The sequence below is a fragment of the Empidonax traillii genome, unplaced genomic scaffold (genome assembly GCF_003031625.1).
Source record: "Empidonax traillii isolate 1590-97213 ecotype Southwest subspecies unplaced genomic scaffold, ASM303162v1 scaffold335:size599443, whole genome shotgun sequence".
In the NCBI taxonomy this organism is placed as follows: domain Eukaryota; kingdom Metazoa; phylum Chordata; class Aves; order Passeriformes; family Tyrannidae; genus Empidonax; species Empidonax traillii.
The window spans coordinates 76,733-89,898 of NW_020955528.1; the positions used below are offsets into that span (position 1 = coordinate 76,733).

Consider the following 13,166-nt stretch of genomic DNA (forward strand, 5'->3'; position numbering starts at 1 on the left):
GGTCTGACCCTGGGTGTGGCACAGCTGCAGCAGACATTGTGCCGTGTCTCTACATCCAAGAGAGCTGGAGAGGGGGACGGAATGAGGTGGTCCTTAAGGTCCCTTCCAACCCAAACCCTTCTGTGGTTCTAAGGTCCACCAGGCCACGGCCTTGCAGTCACCGTCAGGATGTCCTGTCCTCTCCCCTCCACTGCTGCCACCACCCCACTCTGCTCAGCGGGAGCTGCTTCCCACCAACGTGGTAATGAGAAGTGGTGAATGATTTTACAGCAATACTGATGTAGCCAAGCTCTACACACTCAGCCAGAGGCTGATTCTGTGAGGTTTATTGCAGGGTTTATTAGGCAGAGCTTCCTCCCAGTGATTAGTCAAGGGGGAGGACAGCCAGGGCTTTTTAATTCCCTCCTAACTTTGGCAGAGAGTAGATGGTTGCTCAGTGGGTGACACACAGCGTGGCGATGGCAGCTGGCAGGAGGTGCCAGGGCACTCTGCTCACTCCGTCTCCACGTCACTGTCGGGACTGAGGACATCGAGGGGCTGCACACGCAGCGAGTCGTAGTTGGGGGGGGGAGTGCCAGGTTCGGGGGGCAGTGGTTCCTCTCTGGGCAGGGCACCCACGGCCTCGTGCTGGAAGCCCAGGTTGGTGTGAGCCTCCACCAGCTCCGACACCGTGGGAGGAGTGTCCGGGTACTGTGCCCGCACCCGCCTCTGCTTCAGCCCTTTGCACCAGCCGATCACGTTGATGATGGTGATCCACAGCGAGTCAATGATGATCTCCCCAAACTCGATGAGGCATAGCACTGAGCCACCCATCCAGAACCCAAACTGGCCTCCAAGGCTCGAGAGTAGCCAAACAATCTGTGGGAGAAGAGTGGAGTGAGCCAAGGTGGTGGAGCCCCATCCCTGATCCACCCCCAATCCATCACCCCGTGTGCTGGTGCCAAGGTGGGTGATGCCCCTGCCCCTGGGACCTGCCCACCATGTCCCCTGCCGCGCTGGTGCTGCCCTGCCAGGTTGTACTCCCCAGTGCTGGTGACTGGGATGGGAGGTGGAGGGGAGGAAGGGACTGAGGGCTGAGAGCTGACAGAGGCAGCTTTGTCCCCTTCATTACAGCAAATGTGTGAGACAGCAGCCCTGAGGGGTGTGACACACTGGTTGGTGAGGGGCATCTCTGGCCAGGGCTGATCAGCCCCAGGGAGATGAGCCCAGCCCATGTCCTGGCTGACTGGCCTCTGTGTCTGCCATGCCAGAAGGACAGGGACAGGCACTCACCGTCGTGGCAGCCGACTCCGAGATGGTACGGTAGTTGTATTCCTGGAAATAAATGTTCAGCTTGATAATCCCGTTCCTGTAAGGAACAAAAACCAGCTCAGTGAGGAGCTGGGCTGTGGAGGACCCATATCCCTGCTCCAGCCTGACCATGGGATGGACGGACACCGAGACATAAGTACGAAGGGATAAATGTTATGACATAGGAGCTGCCCTTAATGCTGATTTTACTTAGCGCGCTTGAGCTTTCCTGACGTGGTTTGTAGCTCTGAAGAGCAGAGGACATGCATGAAGTGCCTTTTGGATCTGCTTTCTGCATCTCCCAGGTGAACATGTGCCAAACCTTGTCTTCCCTCTGCTCTTGCACACACGTGCGCTGGCCCAGAGCCAAGGCTCGTGTCAGTCTGATGTTAACAGGCTCAGCAGAGAAGATAAAGTGCTTGTTCCTTTCACTCACCTGTCCAGAGTCACATTTGTTGACATATCCCTTTCATAAGACAGAATATGGAAAATCCAGTCCTAGAAAAACAAAATCTATTCAGAATGAGCAGAAGCATCCTGTGCTCCTGAAGAGCTGTGTCCTGTCCCACACAGCCCCAGCCCCACAAGCAGCTGAGGGGAGTGCTGTGGACCTGAGTGGGTGGGCTCTGCCACAGTGGGGAGGTGGGGGCTCCTGCCCTGTCCTGTGGGGAGCCCCCCCTGTGCCACACATGCACACGGTGTGGAAGATGCGTGCTCAGTCTTGGGCTGTCACAGGCACTTAAAGCAGAACCCCAGGGTGGAGGAGCTGCTGTGGGGAGGTCCCTCCTCCCACCTTGCACCTTGGTTTCTGCTGCTGGTTTGTGTGTGAAAAATGTGGAATTTAGCAAAGAGGTGCTGGGACCTGGATATCAGCCTGGACAATAGTGAGTGTCCAGCTGGCTGGGAACAGGTTAACCATGAGTGTCTCTTTCAAACCAAGGAATCAAAGTTACCTCAGAGGCTTCTGATGGCCAGTCTGCCATGGAGATGGTCATCTTGTACTGCGTGTCACTGGGAGGAGGAGGGAGAGCATTAGTACAGAGGTTTCCCCTTCCCTGAAATCCCTGGAACTTCAGTTCTCACAGAACAAACCAGCCTTGCAGAGTTTGCTGCCATTTTAGGAAGGTCAGGACTGATGGGAGCTGAAATGCAGGATCTCTCCACCTCCACGGTGGCCAGGTCAGGCTCAGGTACTCACTTGCATGTTTCCTTACAGGAGTCAATGCAGATCTGTCGTTGTTTTATGCTGGATCTCAGTGAGGAATAGCAATATGCTGTTTGGTGAAAACAAAATCAAAGTGCCTGTTTAGATAAGGACCTGCTTACTGGCTTATATCAGTTTCATTTATCAAAATAAATATTAGGTGTGACCCTGCTGCACGGATGTGCCATCTTCCCCTCCAACCTTCCTTTCCTTGAGAAACCTGAGCAAATCCCTCAGACAATTTAATAATAAATTAAAAATAAACCGTAACTCTCTGCAGACAGTTCCTATAGAGGTGTCTTGCTCGGGGTGGGTATTTTTGGCACAGCCTCAGCTGCTGCCAGCATGGAGCTGTGCCATCCCTGGGGAGCACCAGAGCCAGGGACAGTTTGTTTCGGGACTCAGACTCTTGGTGCACGGAGGCCAGCAGTGTTTTACCCTGTGGTTCTTCACTCTGGTGCCCAGGGGCTCCCTCAGACCACAGCCAGGACCAAGGTTTGGCCCCTTCTGCCCAGCACTGGCCCAGGCAGCCACAGGGACACTGTCTCAGGGAAAAGCTGCTGAGCAGCTGCGGTGACCACGGCAGCAGGTCCTGCAGCGCTGGTTGAGCTCTTACCCCAGCCCGGGTTATCCTCGTTATTGCAGTAATTCACCCCTTTGGGTAAAGGGAACATGTAGTGGCCACATCCACAGATCTCAACCATGTGGTTTTGGAAACAGGAGCGCAGGCAAGCCTGGAGAGGGAAGAGGAATGCTTAGGCACGGGCTGAGCCATCAGCACAGCGTGGTGGGAATTAATCATCCAAGACTGGAGGGGGATTCTGGATGAGGCAGCACAAAACAATAGCAAAGTCTATGAGAAGATAGTTAAATTTAACAGCTGCGGGTAGGACAAGCAGGGAATTCTGTGTGATAGGAAAGATCTACAGAGTTCAGAGCAGTCAGGGAGTGATGGAAGAGCCTGGTTTTGCTGAAAGGGCTCTGAGGTGACATTACGTGGACACAGAACTCCGACAGCGTTAGCACCTCGAGGGAATAATGCAATCCTTCTGAGTGTTTGCTTAAACCTTACACAAGCATCTTCAGAAGCTGGGTAAAGTGGTCCAGTTGTTATATTATATAAAGGCAGAAATATAAACCCACTGCCAGCCCATAGCCCTCCCAGTCTCGGGGGGAGCATTTGTGAATCACCCCAAAGGTGAGCATTTCCCTTATTGCTGGATTGTACCCTCCAGGGCTGCTTCTCCCTCTGGTACAGCCTGTTAAAAATTTAATCTGTGCTTAGTGTTTGCACTCTAATTTTCTACAGTTTCAAGGTTTACAAATACTCAACTTTCTCATCCCAATTACCCAGCGTGCTAGCCAAAGATTTAACTGCTTTCATGATTTTTCCTAAACACTTTTGTTTGGTTTAAAAAGGTGTTTTACCTGTATGGAGTAGGAGGTGTTGTACTGGTTGTAGAGGTTTTTGACAGGCACATCAGAGCCATTCATGGTGCAGTCGCTGTAGGGATAGCCCATCCGCTCCAGCTCATCCTGGAAGGAAACCCAAACAGAAAACTTTGGCTATTTGGCAGCTCCTCCCCAGGGCCCTGTGACTGTTTTCCAGAGACTCTGTAATTCCTGTGTTCCCTGCTGGCTCTAGCAAAAGTGAGAGTCAGCAGCGTCAGAGCTGAAGAGGCTGCAGCCCCTCCCCCAGGCAGATCCAGGCAGGTGTTCAGGGGCTGGCAAAGCACCTTCTGACACGCCAGAGGAAGAGCAGCAATGACCTGAACCCGTCACTCTGGGCTCAATACAGCACTTTGCCAGGACAGTTACATAAAAGCCTCCATAAACTGCCCCAGCCCCTGGCTGGTGCACACCTTGACTCCTTTGGTTTGAGCCAGTTCAGCCAAGACTCAAAGCAAACTTGGTTTTAGTCCCATCAGATAACATTATTCTCAGACAATCTGCTCCCCAGGAATGCCACACATACCACCAGCACTCCGATGGAGGTTTCTGTCCCGGCCATGGCGTAGATGCCCTGATCCTTGAGGAAGGGGAAGCTCTTCTGTTGGTGCAGCATGAGCCTGGCCCCGGCAGCAGAGGACAGGTAGGGGATGTAGTCCTGCTGACTGATGTCCAGAATCAGCTTCAACCCTGGGACACCAGACAAAACACTTAGAACAGGAATTGTATTGGAAGGCAAGGCTTTAGGGGGGAAAAAAGTCTGTTTTCTCCTCCCTGTTCCTTGGGGAAAGGTTGGGATCTGGCTGCCATGGCAGCCTGACCTGTGCAGGAATGGTGAATGTCCAGAACAGGAATAGCTGGGAATAGTCAGGTGTTGCCTCAGATATTTCAGCTATCCACTTTCAGCTATTGCACTTCTGCTGTGTGTAACCTTTGTGGTCACTTTATTTCTGTGTGCCACATTTCCCTCTCAGGAATTATCCCCTTCTGTAAAGCCCCTGCTCCTTGTTGCAGTGCTCCAGTGACACAGGAATGATAAATCTGTCCTGAGTGACAGAAATGGGTACCAAGAGACAGACAAAGACCCCCCATTTCTGCCTCTCCAGCCCCCTCCTCTGCTGCAGAGTGCTCCCTTACCAAACTCAGCTCCAGGGTTGGAAGAATTCAAAGCCTCTTCATCCATGCCCCAGTTAAAGATGTAGCAGTTACCGTGGTCTGGGTGGTAGATTTGGGTGAAATTCCTGGAAGAATCATACACATAAAACTGTGACCCTTGGGAGGACTAAAGGGGTGTGAGATAACGCAGCTGTGCTGGGGTTCACCTCCCACTGCCTCATTTGCTGAACAGGCACTGCAGCTGATATCATGTCAATCAATCTGCTGTTGTAAAAAAGGCAAAGCAAGGTAGGTGTGTGTGCTGGGACACAGCCCTGGGGACAGTGCTCAGTGGGACGAGGAGGAACAGTCACACAGATGAGAGATATGATTGCTCAGTCTGAGCTGGTGGTACAGCTCGTGCTTTGATAACAATTCTCTGTTGCCCTTGTTGCAGAAGGAGCATTGCAGAGGGGCCAGGGCTCCCCACAGCCTGTGGTGCTGCTGTGTGCTCCCCTTTCTTAACACTGGAAATAGGAATTTGGGGTTCACAGGAAACAAAGATGTCTAAAATGCATTAAGTAAAAAGGTTGTAACTGAGGCCTGTGCTGCTCTGATGGACATGCTGACTCAACTATTAGTCTTGACATGTCATGAACGAAGCAGCCCATCCAAAACTCAAACTCAAGCCAGCGCTGTCCCAAAGTAACCCATTTCAGTCAGGATCACCCTGGGAAGTGTTTTTAGAGCTGAGGACCAGCACCAATCTTGTTATTAGTTGATCTCTCCCTTAAAAAGACACCCATCCCCTTGCTGTTGCACTGGAGGTCTGTTCATTCCTGCTGGCACGGAAAGGGGCAGGAACTCAGTGTGCACCTACTTGTAGTTGCAGGGCTCAGCCCCATAGAGACACGCCAGGATCATGTCCTCTGCCTGGTAGCCCATCCTGATCCTGTCATGCAGCGGGACCTTGGAGAGGATGGAGGTGGATTGCAGGATGTACCACTCGGTCACCGCCTGCGCCGCGCTGGTGAAGTTCCGGTACGTGCAGTTGTTGGAGCCCTCGTGGCTGCACTGGGGACACGGGGCAGGCAGCTCTGAGTCCCTGTGGGGATGGTGGGGGGACCCACGGCGTGACCCCCTCCCCACATGCTCAACTGAATGCCAGCCCTGCCTGCAGCTCCCAGGAATTGCAAGGTACAGCCAGACAGAGCCACGAGCCATCTGTGACACTGCTTGTGCTTACGTGGTCCCTCCCCAGGGATGTTTCACAGCTGGGCAGGTTTCCAGTCAGTCCCAGGGTGACCTTCACAAGCTAAGGGAATTGGGCCAATCCTTTAGGGCTAGAGTTTCCCCAGCTTCCAAGGTCTGCTCAGGCAGGGTCCTTGGAATCCCACCGGTAGTAGGGGTGAGGGGTTGTGAGATCATCGTGTGCCTCTGAGCCTTGGACCACAGCAGGAAAGGGGCAGGGGCAGCAACCACAGCCTCTCCCTGCATTTTGGGTGCCCAACACAAGGAATAGGTGAACGTGTCTATTGTCTGGGAGCCTGCGTGGAGCACCCCTGCCCTGGTTCCAGCCCCCAGCAGGGCGTGGGTCTGGGCACAGGCAGCCCCCAGACCTGGCACGGTTGGACCAGAGACTTGAGGCAGAGCAGCTGTGGGCAGCTGATGGGGAGGAGATACAGATCTCCAAGCTGCATCCCTGCCAAGGTACCCACGTGTCCCATCTCCCATCCCTGCCCGCTGTCTCCACAGGACCCCTCTCACCAGCTTCACCGCCAGCTTGTACTTCTTCTCTTCTGTTGTTGTGTTGGCTGGGGCAGGTGGAGCAGTGGTTTGGTTCCCTGCAGTGGTTTCACCGTGCATGGTGGTTTCATTGCCTGCAGTGTTCTGGTTGTCCCCAGCAGTTTCGTTGCTCGCAGAGGTCTCGTTGCCCCCAGTGGTCTCGTTGCCCCCAGTGGTCTCGTTGCCCCCAGCAGTCTGGTTGGTCTCAAAGATGTCCAGGATGACAGGGTTGTCTTTGTCGTGCTCGTCGATGAGGACCAGGGGGATCTGGTTCCAGAGCCGCAGGTCCAGTGGTGGGGACACGTCCTCGCTGATGTTCCCTGGCGTGGGCTGCAGGATCCGCTCCAGCGCTGCCTCGATGAGCCTGTCCAGCTCCTTCAGCAGGGGCTTCACCTCCGAGTACCTGAGGGACAAGGAGCTGTGACCAGGCAGTGTCACGGCGCTGGGGACACGTGGCAGCTCACCTGGCTTGGACCTTCCTGGGGACCTCAGATTGCTGCCTGGAATTTACTGGAGAGCAGTGGGAGCTTCCCTGCTGAGCACGGCCAGCTTGGCCAGTGGCATCTCAGAGAGCTGCAGCCAGGCAGAAAAGCAGCAAGAGGGTAGAAACAGGCAGTGTTGCAGAGGTGAATCTGCCAGCATAGGGTTGAATTGATTTTAGTTCAGTAATTCACTACAGTTTACACAGGTAGAGAAAAAACTACCCAAAAGCAATTCCTGTGTTGGCTAAGAGCATCCTGCCTTGGGCTGCACTGTTGAGTGGATCTGAATTTAAAGCAACTCTAAATTTAAAGCAATACTAAAAAAAATCAGTGACTTCTTTGAAATCACAACTGAACTCACTGCAGCTCCTGGCAGACATGACTGTGTAACTAGCTCTTAATGACTGGAGTGTGAGCAATAAGAAGAACATTCACAATGAGGAAGGGGAAGGAAAAGAATTGTGGGGAAAGATTGAAAGACTGATTTTAGCTGTGGCAGGTGAGCTAAACTTGTTTTTTTTAATGAGCTGAGGAAAGTTTGCAGGGAGGTAAAAACATTCATTATATTGACTGGTATGGTACAGAAATTTTGCTAGGAAGAAATTCTCAGCTGTGAGGATGGTGAGGCCCTGGCACAGGTTGCCCAGAGAAGCTGTGGCTGCCCCATCCCTGGAAGTGTCCAAGGCCAGGTTGGACGGGGCTTGGAGCACCCTAGGATAGTAGAACATGTTCCTGCTTGTGGTAGGGGGTGGAACAAGAAGAGCTTTGAGGTGCCTTACCACCCAAACCATTCTAGGATTCTTTGAAAGCCAGGAGAATGTAGGCAGATGAACCCTCCTCTGGCCCCGAGCCATTTGCCTTTGTATTGTTCTTCTTTATTTGTTTTTTAGTGCCACTTGGTGAGTCAATTGATGCTCCTAAGGAGACATCTGAGACAGGACCAGGCCTGCAGTACTGGCAGTGTATCTGAGGGGTTAGAGCACAGATGGGCACGTTTGGGTGAATCAAAGCTTACTTGAAAGGGTTGGCATTGCAGACAGTGACTGCGGGGAACTTCATCGTCTTAAAACCGATGGAGAGAGATGAGGTGACATTGTAGGACAAGTAGGTGTTGATGAGGATCCCCCACTGCCAGAACACCAGGGATGCAAAGAGCAACGTTAGGAAGAACCAGATGAATTTCTTCTTGGGCCCCTCCTTGATGATGCGCTTGGGGCCGTGGGTGTTGGTGTTGTCGCAGTACCAGACCAGCAGCTCCTTGTAGGTGTAGCCAGGGCCCTTCTGCAGGCGGTGCAGTGCCCGGACCAGGTACTTCTTCAGGTTCATGCTGCTGCCTGCCAACAGAGGAAAAGGCTTCAAGCCAGCTCTGTGGAGGAGCAGGGCTGTGCCACACCAGGTGCACCGGTACTGTCAGCACAGCAGAAGTGGGACAGTCCCTGTGGTGTCATGGCCCTGGTTTAGAACCCAGGAGAAACTCAGTGTGGACGTTCCACAGGGTCACACCTTGGCAGCAATAAGTGCCCCAGCCTCCTGGGAGGAGCTGTGGCATTGATAGCTCCAAATGTGGCAAATGCTGGTGTCCCTGCTGGCCCCAGCAGAGCTGACTGACCGGAACCTGCAGGATATGTCTGTGCCTGGTGACTCCCAAGTATTGCAATGCCTGACCAGAGGCTGCTCAGGGAGTAGGAATGCTGTGTTCACACTGACACAGCTGGAACACCAGCCCCAGCCTCAGCCAACACTAGGTGGACCAAGCAGTACACGCAGGAGCTGTCTTGGGCAGAGCTCAGGTTCATAGCATTCAGCCTTCAACCTCACAAGGGGCTTGAGGCAATTTTTCTTAAAGGTAAGAAGTATTAGGGTGTACCCAGCACTTGGAGGGGCAGCAGAAGGGGAGCTGGAAGCAGCAGCACCTTTCCCAGGACCAGGAATGCTGTCCAGGGCTGCTGCCTACCAGAGGAAGGACAGTGGATTGTTTTCTTCCACCAAATTCCTTTTCTGCCAGATACTATCAGTATGACCCGACCCCCCCTGCCAGGTGAGGGATGCCGCATACTTGACATTCATTTTGTGAGTAAATAGAACATTTTGTGCTGCTATTTTAAGGTGAGAATCTGTGTTACTAAATCTTAACATCCTGAGGCATGATTTCAAAATGAACCTGAGGCGGCTACTCAGAACATTTTTCAGATTTAAGCTGCAAGAGAGCAGAGGTAAAGATTAATGCTGGGAATAGTCCCCCTCCCAGAAGGAAGAGTGCCGGAATAACCAGCGATGGTTCACTCAGGAGCAGCACTGACAGCAGGAACCAGGGTGACACGGCGTTACTTGCAGGTGAACAAAGGTACAGAAGGCAGTGAAGGGTGCACAGAGGCCCCTCGAGTGGAAGCAGCTGGGTGCTTTGTATTTCCAGAAAAAAAGGTAACACTGATTCCTCGGTCTATTGGCCAGATCTACAAGATCTCCTGAGTAGCATATACAGAATTTGATAGCAGTTTAAAATCCAATAGATTTCTGAAGTCTCACTCCATGAGCTAAAGAGAGATGATGGTTTTCACTGCATCCCTATCAACTATGACGTTATATGTAGGTGACACCTTAATGGGGGAGGACTTCCAAAAAAACCAAACCCCAGCTGTTTCCTCTAAGATCTGAGGGCAGGCTCTACTCCCACAGGAAAGGATTTTGTTCTCCAAGCAACATGTGTCCTGGGACTTGGACCCCTGGACTCCCACCATCAGCAGCTCATCCTCTGTCACCTTGTGCCACAGTGGTTCCCTCTGCCATTGCTCGAGGGGAATTCGCTCACGGAAGGAGCTGATATTGCACCAGACCCTGGCTGGGTTTTGGGCAGGGATATGAGGAGAACAGGAACCACAACCTCAGCCTCTGCCAAATTCCCAGCAGCTGTTGTGCCTGAGCCCCTGCAGTGTGAGCTCAGCCCCTTCCTCGGCTGTGCAGAACAGAATTGTCAGAGCTCACTGAAATGCAGGGAGTCTGAGGAGGCAGACAAGGAAATATTTTCCAGCTTTGAAGAAATCCAATAAAACATTTTGATTAGATTGAAATTACAACCTCCCCTGCCCCATGTGGGGCAGGATCCACCCAGCTGATCCCAGCTGGCCACGTGCCCTTGGCTGTCCCTGTTGTCACCAACTATGGGCCCAGCCAGAGCCTGGGCTCCTGCCACGGGGGGACCCCCACTTGTGGACAGGTCTCTGTGGGTTACTCATCAACCTGCCACTGCTGGGAGGAGCTATTATTTCTTTTGATATTGGATAAAAGAAATGGTACAAAGCAAAAGCTGCACTTGACTGTACCTGGAGTAGTTTTGTTCAATGTAATTTCTCACTTCAACAGTTTTCTTCTTACCTTTATTTCCAGAGTGTTTCCACACAGACTTCTTGTTCCCTTCTCAGAGCTGGAAGCTGCTCCAGGTGAGCTGCCCAAGCCCCTGTTATGTGGGGGCTCCTTCTCCTGCACAGCACTCAGTGCTCGGGGGCCAGAGCTGCTCACAGTGAGGTTGGTGCCAGATTTGGTGCCAGCTTGGAGCAGGTCCTGCTCTGCTCCATCAGTGGGCTGTGCCTGAGCAGAGAAGTAACAAATGAGGCACAACAAGACCCACCCTCCATCAGTGCACAGACAACTGTCACCCTTCCCAAAGCCCCTCCAGAAGGTGGGAGCAGAGCAGTGGTGGAGCAGGGTCTGAGCAAGGCTGGGGGCTCAGGAGATGCCACCCCCTTGATGGACTCACAGCCCTGAATCCTTTGTAGGTGGCTCAGGGGAATCAGCACATGCTTCCCATCCAGTCCAGGCTGCCCTGGTCACACCAGGGTCATCTGCAGTGACTGTTGGAAGCTGACCCCAGGGACACGAGACCCTGCGGCGCACAAGGTGCCGAGGGTCCCTGTCCTGGCACCACCCACACCCCGTTATGACAGAAGCCATCCTAAGATAAACCTGCTCCTGGTTCCAGTGGGGTTCCTCTGGATGTGGATGTGTCCTCCCTGTCCCCAGCAGCCAAATCCAGCCCTGCCTCAACCCAGGATCATCCCACCTGAAACTCCTCCACCTCACTGTGAGATCAGACTCCCACATTACGAAACAATTGTGGTGACTGTGTTGAATCTCCTCGGGGATTTTCCCGGGGCAATTCCCTCTTAAAAGAAATAAAGGCATAAGCAAACCTCGGCACAGTCCTGGAAGCTCCAGGGTGGGAGCTGGGCTGCAAAACCACCCCAACACTACCAGCCTGATGCCTCTGTGATTGCTCAGCACTTTCTCTGCTGGGACACACAGCATCATCCCTCTGTGATTACCAGCTGTTCACCTGACATCTTCCCCCCGAGCCTGAGGGAAAGGCCTTGTTTTCCTCGAGAAGACATTCATGCTCTCTAGTGGTAATTTTTGCAAATTAGAGGAATTTCTTTTTATTACCTCACAAGTTTACAGGTTGACAGTTTGAAAAGTGGAGCAGTAACACATCAGCAAGCAATGAAAGCCCATCCCCAGGTGGAGTTGCAGCTCCAGCAGATGCTCTGCCCTGCTGGTGGTGTGCAGGGACAGCGGCCACAGCACATGGCTCCAGTGCCACGGGCAATCCACGCAGGCGCCTCCGCGTCTCCAACCCCAACAGGCACCAGTACAGCACTCCAGGAGTATTTACAGTCCTGGGAGCTTAGATAGCACTTGCCTGACTCTGTGCCATGTGTTGGACACTCTGTCCCCTCTTCCCCTGCCTTAGCCTGTGTTTCCCTCTGCCCTGGAGACAGGCTGGGAGAGCTGAGTGTTCAGCCTGGAGAAGAGAAGGCTACGGAGAAATTTGGAACCCCTTCCAGTGCCTAAACAGGCTCCAAGAGAGCTGGAGAGGGACTTTGGACAAGGGCCTGAAGCAACAGGACAAGGGGGAATGGCTTCCCACTGACAGAGAGCTGGGTTAGATGGGATATTGGGAAGAAACCCCTCCCCTGTGAGGGTGGGCAGGCCCTGGCACAGGTTGCCCAGAGAAGCTGTGGCTGCCCCATCCCTGGAAGTGTCCAAAGCCAGGTTGGACAGAGTTTGGAGCAACCTGGGATAATGAAAAGTGTCCCTGCCCATGGCAGGGGGTGGAACAAGGTGACCCCTAAAATCCTTTCCAAGCAAAACCATTCCATGATTCTACTGTTCCCGTGATGCCCCTCTCTCCTAGGACAATGACAAACCAGGCTCCTCACATGCCAGGAGGGTCATGTTGCTGAGAGTTAACTCTGCTGCTTGGGCAAGGAACAATAGGAATCCTGGATTCCTATTAGAGGAGCAAACCTCCACCCACCCCAAACAGCTCCCTCCACCAGCATGCCAAGAGCATACTCTACCTCACTGGGAGACACCATCCTGGGGGAGATGGCACATTCCCAACACCAAACCAAACACTGAACTATTCCACAAAGCTGTGGTCTCTTCCCATCCCCTTTTATCAAGGAGATTAAAGAACCCCCCTGTGTAAATACAGGTTAAATCTGAACGACTCCCCCTGGCTGCATGCCGGCTACATCCCAGATACCTGCCCGGCACGAAAACCTGCCCCACTGCTGCAAAACCAGGCAGAGATCGGGTGACTTCAGGTGTGTATCAGTGTAAAAGACACCATGACCATCCCCGTCGCGCCGGTCCCTTCGGCCCCGAGACGCGGCCGAGGGATGCCGGCAGCCAGCGAGAGATGCCCGCGGGTATCCCTCGGCGATGACTCGGGGCCGAAGGGACCGGCCAGGACCGACCCCGCACCCCCTCTGCTGTCCCCCCCGCAGTCTGTCCCGGTCCCCCCGTACCTGCCCCCGCGGCTCCGGCAGAGCTCCCGCTGAGACCGGCACCGGCCACGCCGC

At 53.4% G+C, this 13,166-nt stretch overlaps 1 protein-coding gene across 2 annotated transcripts; it reads right to left on the bottom strand.

Moving 5' to 3' along the window:
• Positions 1-304: 304 nt before the first annotated feature.
• Positions 305-13,166, bottom strand: SCNN1B (sodium channel epithelial 1 beta subunit). Of its 2 annotated transcripts, XM_027891952.1 has the most exons (15): positions 13,113-13,166; positions 10,678-10,890; positions 8,321-8,639; positions 7,015-7,226; positions 6,806-6,978; positions 5,919-6,112; positions 5,081-5,184; positions 4,470-4,633; positions 3,923-4,030; positions 3,111-3,228; positions 2,489-2,564; positions 2,244-2,301; positions 1,727-1,788; positions 1,273-1,348; positions 305-858 (listed from the first exon to the last, which is right to left on the bottom strand). In XM_027891952.1, the coding sequence occupies exons 3-15, from the start codon at positions 8,629-8,631 to the stop codon at positions 493-495; spliced, it is 2,022 nt and encodes a 673-aa protein (XP_027747753.1). In that variant the 5' UTR covers positions 8,632-8,639; positions 10,678-10,890; positions 13,113-13,166; the 3' UTR covers positions 305-492. The 2 variants fall into 2 exon arrangements, with proteins under 2 accessions (XP_027747753.1, XP_027747752.1); XM_027891951.1 differs by having other exon boundaries at positions 6,806-7,226.